The sequence below is a fragment of the Phaseolus vulgaris genome, chromosome 2 (genome assembly GCF_051622355.1).
Source record: "Phaseolus vulgaris cultivar YP4 chromosome 2, ASM5162235v1, whole genome shotgun sequence".
NCBI classification, from domain to species: domain Eukaryota; kingdom Viridiplantae; phylum Streptophyta; class Magnoliopsida; order Fabales; family Fabaceae; genus Phaseolus; species Phaseolus vulgaris.
In genome coordinates, this window is record NC_143499.1 from 44,745,420 (window position 1) to 44,757,832 (window position 12,413).

The 12,413-nt window shown below is 34.6% G+C and overlaps 3 protein-coding genes across 3 annotated transcripts; 2 read left to right on the forward strand and 1 right to left on the reverse strand.

Moving 5' to 3' along the window:
• Positions 1-247: 247 nt before the first annotated feature.
• LOC137812480 (NAC domain-containing protein 82) lies at positions 248-3,652 on the forward strand. The gene is made up of 4 exons (XM_068614467.2): positions 248-994; positions 1,325-1,602; positions 2,013-2,357; positions 3,249-3,652. Exons 1-4 carry the CDS (start codon positions 838-840, stop codon positions 3,474-3,476), a joined length of 1,008 nt encoding a protein of 335 aa, XP_068470568.1. The 5' UTR covers positions 248-837; the 3' UTR covers positions 3,477-3,652.
• A 539-nt stretch (positions 3,653-4,191) lies between these two features.
• On the reverse strand, positions 4,192-7,020 carry LOC137812479 (BTB/POZ domain-containing protein At2g13690). The gene is made up of 2 exons (XM_068614466.2): positions 6,243-7,020; positions 4,192-5,576 (listed from the first exon to the last, which is right to left on the reverse strand). Exons 1-2 carry the CDS (start codon positions 6,825-6,827, stop codon positions 4,644-4,646), a joined length of 1,518 nt encoding a protein of 505 aa, XP_068470567.1. The 5' UTR covers positions 6,828-7,020; the 3' UTR covers positions 4,192-4,643.
• A 2,854-nt stretch (positions 7,021-9,874) lies between these two features.
• LOC150029186 (uncharacterized) lies at positions 9,875-10,941 on the forward strand. Its single transcript, XM_090298979.1, has 3 exons — positions 9,875-10,073; positions 10,161-10,223; positions 10,492-10,941. Exons 1-3 carry the CDS (start codon positions 9,891-9,893, stop codon positions 10,651-10,653), a joined length of 408 nt encoding a protein of 135 aa, XP_090155105.1. The 5' UTR covers positions 9,875-9,890; the 3' UTR covers positions 10,654-10,941.
• The last annotated feature ends 1,472 nt before the right edge of the window (positions 10,942-12,413 follow it).

A 12,413-nucleotide genomic window follows, 5' to 3' on the forward strand; every position in this document is an offset into this window, starting at 1 on the left:
CTATTTTAAACAATATTACTTTAACTTTTTTTTAAATACAGAAAATTTTAATTATTAGAAAAATATTTTTCATTATACTCTTAAAAAGTGATAAGTGTTAAAATTAAAATAATTTCGTGCTATCACAAGAAACTTTGAGAAAAATGTAAATGATCTAAGATATATATATATAAAAAACATCTTTATAAATACTTATACGAAAAGAAAATAGGAAATATAATAATTTTATTCAAAGTTGATACAAACTAATTTATAAAATTCTTTTTCATTAGACATTTTTTTAAAACTTGTTTACTGCTATGTCACTCCACCTTCTCTATAACATTCCCTCACTTTCCTTGCAACTCTAATTTTCATACACAGAGAGAGAGAGAGAGTCGTAGTTCAATTTCCTTACAAAATTTCACCCTTCTCACTCAGTCCCAATTCCGTTCTCAACCTCAATTTTCTTCTTCCTCTCTCTCTCCTCTCTTCCTCACATACTCATCCGAGCTTCTTCGCTCCTTCCCTCTCTCCAATCCATTCATTTTCCTCTTAGGGTTTCACCGTGCCGATGTCTGTTTACCTCGAAATCGGAGTCTCTTTATCAATCATCGGCCACCGCTCCTGCTTCACTCACCGTGCCAGCCTTCGCTGTTACTCCAGGATCCCCTTTCGCCACTGGACTTGACACGTCTCTCTACCATTTAGGGTTTCTTTTCTTTTGCTTCCCTTCCACACGTCGTTCCTGAAATACTAGTTATCGTTGTTTACGCACCAGGTTTCATTTCAAATTTAGAAACTAAAACAAAAAAAAATCAAAACGAAAGCGTTGTGTAGTGTTTTATTTTCGATTCGATGGCTGTAACGAAATTGGTACCGGGGTTTCGGTTCAACCCCTCTGGTGTCGAGTTGGTTGTGTACTTTCTGAAGAACAAAGTGATGGGGAAAAAGTTCTTTGGTGGTGTCATTACTGAACTTGACATATACAAGTATGCTCCCTGGGATCTCTCAGGTACATACCCCAATTTAGCTTAGTTGTGTCATGTTCAATTAGAAAAAAATTCTTCCTAAACAGCTATGGATGAAAAAAAGAAATGGTTTGAGATTCTCTCAAACTAAAATCAAATTCTGCACTTCGGTAATTTGGAGAAGTTAGAGAGTTTTTATGAAAGTTGAGTGCATAAGTTGATTCTAGCTTATATAAAAGTTCAATTAATTTCGTAATCTTATTTTTTTAAATTGGTAAATGATTATGGAGGAGCTTATTCAAACAGGACTATTGACTGCGTCCTTTTGTTTGCTTGAAATTAATAAGGTTACTTTTTGGTGGATTTTTTTTCAGATAAGTCTTGTCTAAGAACTGGGGAATTGGAATGGTACTTTTTCTGCCCGCTGGAGAAGAAATATGGCAGTGGGAGTAGGATGAAACGATCTACTGAAATTGGGTACTGGAAAGCTACTGGGAACGATAGAGTTGTTCAGCACAATAATCGAACGGTGGGGATGATTAGAACACTGGTATTTCACCTGGGTAAATCGCCTAAAGGAAAAAGAACTGATTGGGTTATGCATGAGCATAGGCTTGAAGATAAGGACCTTGCTGACAAAGGAATTGTCCAGGTATCCTTATACAGCTTGATTATTATGTACTTTTAAAATGTTTTATAAGGGCTCTTACAGTTTATTATGAACTGTCTGATATATGGAAGTTTGTAGAAGTTGTGCCTTTGATTGTGAATGCATGTAAAATAAGGATTTGTGGGATCATTCTTGCTACTGTTGGTAGTATCTTTGAATGCTCTAATTTAGGGTGGCTATATGCTTCCACCTATTGTGTTGCTGGTGGCATCAAAAAGGGAATTTTGTTGTTTCAATGTTTTGCCTTGTACCTGTTGAGAGATTTATTGTCTATTTGTATATAACTAAGTTTGCTGCCTTTCACGCATTCTTTATATCAGTTGCTGATTTTTACATCTTGTTATCCCTCTGAATGTATTTTAATTTGCTCTCCTGATGTATTTTTGTGATAGGATTCCTATGTGGTCTGCAAAGTATTTCAAAAGGACGGTGTTGGTCCTAGGAATGGTGCGCAATATGCAAGACCATTTAATGAGGAAGAGTGGAACGATGTAGAACTGGAAATACCTTTTAGTGCTTCAATTGCACCAGTTCCCATCTTGCCTATGATATCTGATGCTTCTGTCCGAAAGGACAATCCCCTCCCTGCTAGTGGATGTACATCATGTCTATCAAGATCAATGCCTTCACCTGGCACTGCTGATCCTTCTGATCCAAATGATCAAGCTGTTAACAATGATGATGAAGATATTTTACGCATGCTTGATATTTTTAAAGATGGTGACAAATTGTTTGAGGTTGGTATTTATTTCTTGTTTGTGTGTTCTTTTTTGAAATGCTAGAAGCCTCTAATGTTTGTTTTTCTTTCTGTTATGCTTCAGCACTTCTTATTTTCTGTAGTCTCTATGATCGTATTTATCCCCTTGTATTGTCTCCATAATTTGTTCCATTGTCATTTTATCATTTGATTGTGGTGTATGGGTTTATGCTAGATATCTGTGGAACGTGAATATATTCTTGTTACCCCTGGATATATTGTATTAGACATTACACTCTGGTTTTGCTTTCAGTGCACACGCTATTCTTTTTAGGGTTATGTTCTGTTTTATACTCTTATGAGAAATTATAATTTGAAGGATTTAAGGCCCCTATGCTAAATGCCATAGTTATCTATCTAGTCCTTATCCTTTTTGAGCCAAGTGTCATCAAAGTATCTGGTGGACTTCTCCAGTCCACCCCACCCCTCTTAATTCTGTTTAAAAATGCTTTCCTCAATCTTATGGTATTTGTGCTTAGTTCATGAAAGAAAGTCAGTTAAATGAAAAGAGTTTTTAGCTTTCTAAAAAAGTTACATGATTTTTTTTTAAAAAATAGAGTGCATCAGTTCAATTTAGTTATGCGAGAAGTTTAATTTATTTTCTTGTCTTAATAGTTATGAAGAAGTTTTTGAAAACGTAGCAATATTATATATGGAATTTCTTCTTTGTCCAAAAACTTATTGAGTAGCTTTTGCAGATTTTTTTTCTGGAATCATGATAACAATGAGATTTGAAACTTCATCGTTCCACTAGCCTAATTCCAGTGTTTATTTATCTGAACTCTAAGCCTATATATCGCATTTTGTCTTGTAATATGCTTGTGTGTACACTCATTTATTGATGTTGTTTTTTATTCTTGTGGGATAACAGGAGGATAATAATGATCTAGAAAACATTGCTGAAGGTGTACCACTTTTAGATGAACTTTTCGTGGGGTTGAAAGACTACTTGGCTTCTTCTCTTGCTGGTGTTTCCTCTTGCCAGAATGCTGAATTTAATACCAACGGAATGGTTACTACAGGTGATGTCGATGACTTGGACTTCCTAGAGTTAACTGACCTCGACATGCCATTGTTCTTGCCGAATACACAACCTTGAAGCTAACAATATTCGCAATAAAGGGGTTGTTTTGGTGATGACTTATCACTGATCTTTGGCAACTAGCCAGATGGCCATTTAAATAATTGTTTTATATTTAATTATATGTTTGGACCAATTTTGATTTTGATCTTTCAAATTTAAAAGTAATTATTTTGTCCTGTAATTTGAAAACAGTCTGTTTGGCCATTTATCATCCACTATACTATCATAAATTGGGGACCAAAGTATTCTATTTCTAAATTAGGAGAAAAAGAAATGATCAAATGCAAACATGATCCAAATTTGAGGTTATCAGATATTGAAGCCACTGTTTTAAGCTATTCTGCGCCTTGAACTTTGATACTCCCCAAGTCCTTGAGTGATTGTTTGTATGTGTGCATTTTTCATTTTAGAATTTCCTTCTCTTGAAAAAATTGTTTATTTCAACATATTCATTTCTGAAACATGTTATCGTGATATGGTCGAGATAGACACTAAATTCCGAAGGCCTTGGCATCTGTCATAGTATTGGTTAAGGATGGCCTAAAGGTACATAGAATAAATTTCAACGACCTTGGTTAGATATGCAGATGCGAACTATCGCCCAAGTCGATCAGATGAAAAACTGTTTGAGAATTTGTTCTTAATTCATCCGAAATATCTGTTATAATCGTGTTTAAACATGATTTTACCATCAAGAAGTTCTTTAATTCTACTCCAATTTATCCCTTCTAAAACTAAGGGGAAAAGTGCGGTGTCCGACATGTCCATCCCCATTTCTCATAAATAGTCTCAACAAATATACAAATGTTATAAAATAAATTAATGGAGACAAACAAAATCTAGCTACAGCTCTTGATTCAATGCAGGTTGAGATTCTCAGCAATCACGACTTTGGAGGAAGCTAAATTTCCAAATATTTGTCCACAAAAACATATCCTTATTCCATTTACACCCAAGTGGACTCAATCAAGCTGCAAACATGGGCAGCGCTCTTAGACTTAAGGTTTTAATTCATCTTAGTCAACAAATAACGCAAGGGAGTAAATCTAGAAAACTTGATGCCAGTTAGTCAAGAAGCTGCTAGGATAGTGATCCTACGTAACTAAGTTATTCAGTTCAAATAATTTAGAATCTCACTTAATTCCAACTCTACACACTACAAAAGACAAACCACGATACCATCTATCTTGATTCAACAGCCTCAGAACCTCTTAAAAAAGATCTCCGCCACCAAATTTGGAATGCCTTGCCCATATTTGGGCACTCGGTGCCATGTCTTGAGAAATGCCGAAACCATTCCATAAACAGCACATGCTGCTGCTTTAAAGGTAAAGTAAGGAGTGTCTGCCCCATATACTCTTCCAAGGCCTTCATATCAAGCCCTTTTTTGCATCTTTGAAGCCAACCAAAGTCCAACAGCATAGGTCCAAACCATGCTTGGAGAAGCCCTGATCTAGATTCCAAAGGGCATTGCAGTTTTCTTGTACCCATAGCTACAAATAGGATTGCTGAGACTCTACTAAGCTCATATCTTATCATAGGGGATGCAATGTCATGCATTTTAAGAAGCTTTTCTTGATGTGCCCATACATCCACAAAGTCCTCTGCCACTTGGCCATCGAGCATAATTTCAAGCAACCAGTTGATGTTATCAACCTGTCTTGAGATGCGCTCAATCAGAGGCTTGCTCGTGTCTTTTGTGATCAACCTTTCAGGACGGATGGTATCTGATGCCTCTTCAAAGAGACTGGTAAGTGAACTCAAACACGAGTCACAAACAGCAAATAGATCCTCCTTGCTAAGGTCAAGATGGTTCTTCTCATACACAGAACTTTTGCAAAGAAGACCCTTGACTAGTGACTTCATTTCAGTTCTGGCATTTGCATCCTCAGAAGTGCTGATAGACCAAACAAGTTGTTGTGCCACATTTGGCCGGGAATCTACTGAGTCGTGCAAGTACAGTCTTCCCAAAATGTCACTTGTTGTTGCATCATCGAACTCAAATCTTGCGAAAAGGCTCCTCAGTTTCTCTTCTTCCTCCTCGGTCCAAGGAACTGCCTCAAGGTACTTCAAACAACACCGAACGCCCTTAGTGAACATAATTCCTGCTGAAACCTAGTAATATATATCAGATCAACCTCAGTCAAAGATTAAGTGCAAGTTTCTATGCACGTTAAATCATCCCAAATAATATTGAAGTATCAACTATTCTAATTTAATACAAGCATTTCTATATGTGATTCCATATAGTGAAACTGATTCTAGACTTCGAATTCATTTGTATTAAAAGAATTTTAGATAGCTTTTGTACAAAACAAGTTTATACTAAGTTTTATGGTTAACATGTATTTAGACTAAAAACATTCAAACATTTATAAATTCCCTTCAAAATTAAGAACTACCCATGTGCATGCTCAGCTCTAAATGGAGTTGTTTTAACATGGAAAACTTTATAGCAAGTTTTTTCAAGGGACAGGACTATTCTTTAATTCTACTCCAACTTGATAAGATATGTTGGTAAAGTTTCTTCTCCAAACCAATTGTATATTCAAATCTTGAAGTCGAGATCAATGATAAGACTAAAACAACCCCTTTATTCACTCATTGCAGGTTTTGTTATATATGGTCAATAGTTCCAAAATATTTTCCGTCACAAAAGATTTCTACTTAACTTCATGCCACAGTGTGAAACGACCAGCCACAACAAAATCATTTTGTCAAACGAAAAGCATGCAAATGTAAGTAAAAGGAACAGTGATCAAAAGATCAAGAAATAGGAACCTCTAAAATGTCAATGGAGCGAAAAACGCCAACGTTGATGAGCCTCTTGGTGATGCAATCATCATCTTCAAACATAAGCTCAATGGTGTCACAGAACACACCCAAGTTCTCCACCTCCATCGTCGCTCCTCCCCCACCTCTCTTGCAATCCGCTATTAAACCCGCAAACACCTCCGAGTTCGCTCTAAGAACCTCCGAGTTCACCTCCATCACCATGCTTCCCCCGTTCTTCCCTCGCAGATTTAGCTTCACGTCCAGCGCTGCCGCCTCCGCCACCGGTGGCGGCGGCGGAGACGGAGCGCGAAAGCTATGGGATCGGAGTTGCGACACTGCGGGGGTGGGATCGGAGTCAATGGGAGAGACTCTTCCCGGCGACAAGATCCGGCGCGGGTCGATTCGACCCACGATGGGGAACCCAGATTTGGCGCTCTGAGGGGAGTTCGGGACCGAAACGCTGCGTTTGGGAAAGGGTTGTGCTTTGTGAGACGATTTGGAGATTGAGGTGATTTCGGGGCTAGATGGAGGGATTGCGAACGAGCAGCACCATGCTCGCCGCCGAGGCTTCCGGCGGGAACACCGTTTCATTGGTGAAGTCACCGTTTATAGAGAGAGAGAGTGAAGTTGTATAGTGTTTCTTCTTGACAATGGCAATGATTTATTGGACTCTCATTTTAGTTTGTGTTTGGGTGGGAAAAACGAGGACACCTTCTTTCTTTTTTTTTTTTTTTTCTTTTCTTTTTCATTTCTAAGTTGAGACTTCACCATCAACATTTCGGAGAAGTTTTCTTTTTACTATTTTTTACTTATTTGTGTTGTGCCACTTATTGTGCCCTGTTCTGGTATATACCTACACTCTACCGTTGCAGTCATACACAATATTTTATTCCAATTTATCCAGATTTTCTTAATGAAACATGATGTTATAGATAAAAATAGAAGATGAATATAGAGGAATATTTTCCTTTTTTATATGGGTTCAGGGTTTTGTTGAAAGTTTGTTAAAAGAAGGTGTTTAAGGATTAAGATGTGAGGAAAGGTGGTTGGGCCTAACATGATTGCATATGCATTTGAGTGATAAGAAAGTGACAAGAGAAGAAGTGATGATATGATGAACAAAGCATCATTTTGGGAAAATGTTGAAAGGGTTTATGAGTTGCAGAAACCAATGCCATCCAACAGCATAAAGCCATAGACAAGCAGCGCCAACCATGGAACCTGCCAAATTCCCATATCTATTACTCAACAACCAAATCATCATAAACCCTCAATTTTTCAATATAATCATTTAACTTTACAATAATAAAATGAAAAATAGTGTTAAATATAAAAACAAATTAGACATTGGTTTCTTCTGTGCAACTTAGCCATAGATAAAGTTACTAAATATTTTGTACCAATAAAATGGACAATTAAAATTAAAATTAGCAACTTTATTTCACGGACATAAAATTAATTAAAAATATTAACAAAACACAATTTAGTATCATATAATTCTTAATTTACTGTTTAACTTTAATGTGGCATCAAATGTTTTGTTAATTCTTTGTTGTACAAGATACTTGAATTCTTTGCCATTAACTGTGACTTGAAAACATAATTCACGGGCCTAATATTTGATTAAGAATATTAAAGAATCAATTTTGAATTTAAAGGAAAATTAAAAGAATCAAATATTAATTGCTTCAGTAAATTATTTTAGCCTTATTTTTTACTGTTTCATAGACAAGATTTTGCATAGCCTTCACACTCTTTAACCAAAAAAATAATGAAAGCATTTAACAAAGGAGAGACAATAAATACTTTGATTGTGCAATTACAATAATAAACAAATGAAGTATTGTACACTACTGTTTAAGTTAACTCAATATTACTTCACTTTTCTTTTTAAAATATCTCGAAGAAGACACCAACTTTATATCAATCAATCACTGTGCAAAATAAGAAGCGTTTTTATGCTTTTTTTTATAACCATGTTATTAAGCTGAGACATAGATAAGATCTGTGATCACTAATTTTTACTAAACAATTTAACTAATTATCTATAATGAAATATTCTCTTTTGCTACATTTTTTTTACTACAAAACGTAAAGACACTCAATTTAAGAGGACTGAACAAAGATTCACTCAAAATAATGATTTGTTGGTTGAATACATATTCAGTATAATAATATTCTAAATACAAATGAGTTCAGTTTACATATTGGTCAATTCTTATTTCACCTCCATAGATTTTTTTTTCTGCATTTTTATTATTAATACAAAATTTCCTTTTAATTTTTTTTATATTGTACAATCTAAAGTGAAAAATAATTTTCTGGTGTAATTCAAAATTCTGCCGCGTTATTTGGTGTTTTATTATATAATCTAAAATTCACTTTTTTCTCTTAATTGCATAATCTGAAATTGCAATCCAGAAATCAAAAATGAATTTTGTAATCTAAAAATCTTTTTTATACTGAAAATGACTCATGCCAAAAAGAAAAAAGAAAAAAAAATTTATGTTCGAAATACATTTGCTTTCCGTTCAGCCCATTTTAACGGATTCCAAAGTCCATTTAGTAAGGAACCCATATCATGTCTAGGCAATTACTTCCTGCACCATATCACTGCACCCAATTTCAATGAAAAAGACGAAAATGCCCTTAATGTATTATTTTTTATATTACGGATTTTCTTATCCGGATGGGCTTTTGATTTTTGTTTCTGGATTTTTATATCCAGAACACAAAAAATTCTTCCAGATATATTTTTCTGGAATGTATTATTTTTTATTCTGGATTTTTATCTCCGGAATAAAAGTTATTGTTGGAATTTTTTAAATTGTGTTGGGTGCAGATTGGAAAATGTTGGGTGTAGGAAGAATTTGCCTCATGTCTAATTTGGAGCCCAATCTTTGTAACCCTAATGGGCTCATGACTCGGGCCCAATACATCCAACAACTCCCAATTGAACCTCGGGATCCCAAACATATTAAAGCTTTTCTACATTTTCCTAATTCATATTTTCAATAAAATAGCTAAACTTTGGTATTGGCGAAAAGTTGGGAAATGAAAATGGTGAAAAGAAAAAGAAGAGAAGGAATCAGAAAGTTTGAGAGGAATCCGAAAGCGAATCATAGAATAATTGACCCTAACAGAATAGAATATTATTATTGATGAATCCAGCAAAAGAAATCCAGGGAGTCACGTGCATGCAACATCGTGGGCCTCAAATTGGGCCCAACAAATCTTACGTCTCCATCAACAACGATTCACAGCATCGCATGCGTCAAGCAACGTGGCCGAAGCCCAAGGCGGTGACCGTCCACCGATTCTTCCCGTCTCAACTATTATCATCAAACACGTACGTAACTGCAAAGACAAGAAAATCAACCATATTCCCACGCTATTTTCTTTTGTTTTCCACTTTTAGAAACCATACAAAACACGTTGCCATGACCTAGGTGTTTCCATTTTCTCTATTCCTACAACGTCATCTTCAAGTGCCATCTGTCTCATCACCCACCAATCCATGCTGCCACGTGCCCCCCACCTTCTTCCTCGCCACGTTGTTGCGTGCCGTCATAATAGACCGCCATCAATGCCTCGCTTCCTCTCTCTGTTCCTCACCTATATAAGACACCCACTTCAATGTTCTTCGTTGTTTCCATGGTAACAACTACACCACCGTTAAGAAACACTGAGAAGCTTTTCTTATTTTATGTTCGGCTTTGCATTTTGCTATCAGGGAAAGAGAAGAAAATGGAGGCACCCATGTTACCCCTTGGAAGAACTTCATCAATCGAAAGGGAGCCCAGAACTCTTAACATCCACCAGATTCAATCGGCTAGGGTAACTCATGCTTCCTTCATTTCTTTTAATCTGTTCTTCTGTCACGTCCTTAACAGGATCTAATGTTGGGGTGGTGGATTTTAACAGGAATTAGCAGTATATATATTGAACACAAAGACCATAGAAGAAGCTTCCAGAATTTTCACTGAGGTAAATATACGTGTATCCACTTCTGCTCCTTTATCTATTTACTACAATCGTTGAAAAATATGTTGATTTGAAGACATGCATGCATGATACATACTAAAGCTGAATTTTTCCTTTTATGGTAATTTTGTACTTGGTCATGCAAAAGGAGGGTGCGTGAGTTTTTAGTTCACTCAAATTGCAACCAAAAGAGTACACAAACTCTTTACTTTACATAATAAGTTCTTATGTAAGATAAAGTGTTAAGGATTTTAGTTAAATATTGGTATAGGGGTTGCAACCAGTGGTGAGTGGGGCTTGCTGCTTAGGATCCGACACGAGAATGGACATAGATTTGGATGAAGAACTGGAACTGATGAACTCCAAAGACGCAACGACACAAGTAGTCTCAGAAGCAGCAGCATTCAGGGACATAGCATCAGCACCTTTCTAGAACAATGATTCAACAACTCAATTAACTTTGAGTTCCTAAATCAACATGTGTTGCATTCTGCAGTAGTTCTGGAATATTGTACATATCTTGAGTTGAGGTTTTGGGTTTCCAAAAATTTCATTTGATTCGTTATCCCTTTCTATTGGATGCTTTTCCAACGTGTTGGGTTGTTTAACTGCCTCATTCTGCATGTTTAAGTACACGACAAGGCAGTGTAAAATAATTGAAACTGGATTATATATATATTCAAAATCATAGGCTGTTTGTTGAAGTGGAACAATATAATTTGTCTTTCATGAATTTGATTAGTTAAGTTTCAAAAACCGAAAGCTATATAATATAATATTGTAATGCAATCTGATATCGTTAGTGGAGAACCTCGTACTCTTGTCTGACAAAGATTGGAAGAGGAAAGAGATGAATTAATTAACAATTGAGATGAAAATGAAATGTTGTACCTGCACAACATCCAGCTGGTAAGAGATCCACTGGGGAAAAGGTATAAAAAACTATTTTACCCTACCTTCACCTAATTATGTCCTTTTCTGCATAAATACACTTACTCGAAGTAGAAAAGGTGAATACAAATAAACTTGTCTGTGATGAATAATTTTGGTTTATCAAATTTAAAATTTTTTATTTTATCAATATAGTGTGTCTAATTGTTAACAGGTTTAACACAAATAATTTAATATATGTTATTTTAGTGTTATTATGTCAACATTTTCTGTTAATATCGAAGGCTGTATTAATGCTGCATCAAAATTATTTAATTTTAGAAAATTAAATGATTAAATATGTTTTTGAAATATTTTCATATTCAAACAACTTCAGTTGTTTTTCATCAATTTTTCTCTCTCTATAGTTTCTCATCAATCAAATAGAGCGCATGTCCTAATTTTGTATTTAACGAACTGGATAAATTTAATATTTAAAGAAACCCACTTGATCAAGTAAGTAATTTTTCTTAATGCTAAAAAATATTTAATCTATCTAATTAGGCTTAGGGAGCTTTGGCTGGTTTTTTTCTTATTATTATAAGTAGCTTCTAACTTGCAATTCAGTAGTATTATTTTGCAACAATTTACATATGATAAAAAAAATATTTTTTTTTTATCAGAAAAATTAAAATATATGATTTGTATTGATCTTCTCTTAGCTCTCGATTTAATTTCCGTGAGTATTCACAAGATTTTGATTTTATTACACCTTGAGTTCGTGTTTGATTCATGAAGCATGAATACAAACAATCACCAACACTGTATTGAAACATTTATGATCTTCAAAATATAAGACAACAAGATGTTATTATCAGAAAATTTTCATAGAGGACAAGAAGATCTGGATGTATTGATGGTGAGAAAGTCGAAAAATGAGTAATATAGAGTCTAAAGAAAAAATAAAACGTGTTTTATAAAACACTACTTGATAAAAAAAACATATAAGGAATATCGAGATAATTATTGAATATATGTAAAAGAAATTTGGAAATAATGTTTATATTTACTATAAAAAAAAGGATTAAATTCCGTATGTAGTTATGAGCAGTGAATGTAGTTATTAGCAGTGAATGAGATTCAAAGTCAGGTTTTTTCTTCAGCAACTAAAGAAAATTTAACCATTACACCAAATAAATTCTTTATTTTTATTATAATTTTTATTATACTTATTATTATTAATAATACTAACAATATTAATAATACTAACAATATTAACAATATTAATAATACTAACAATATTAATAATACTAACAATATTAA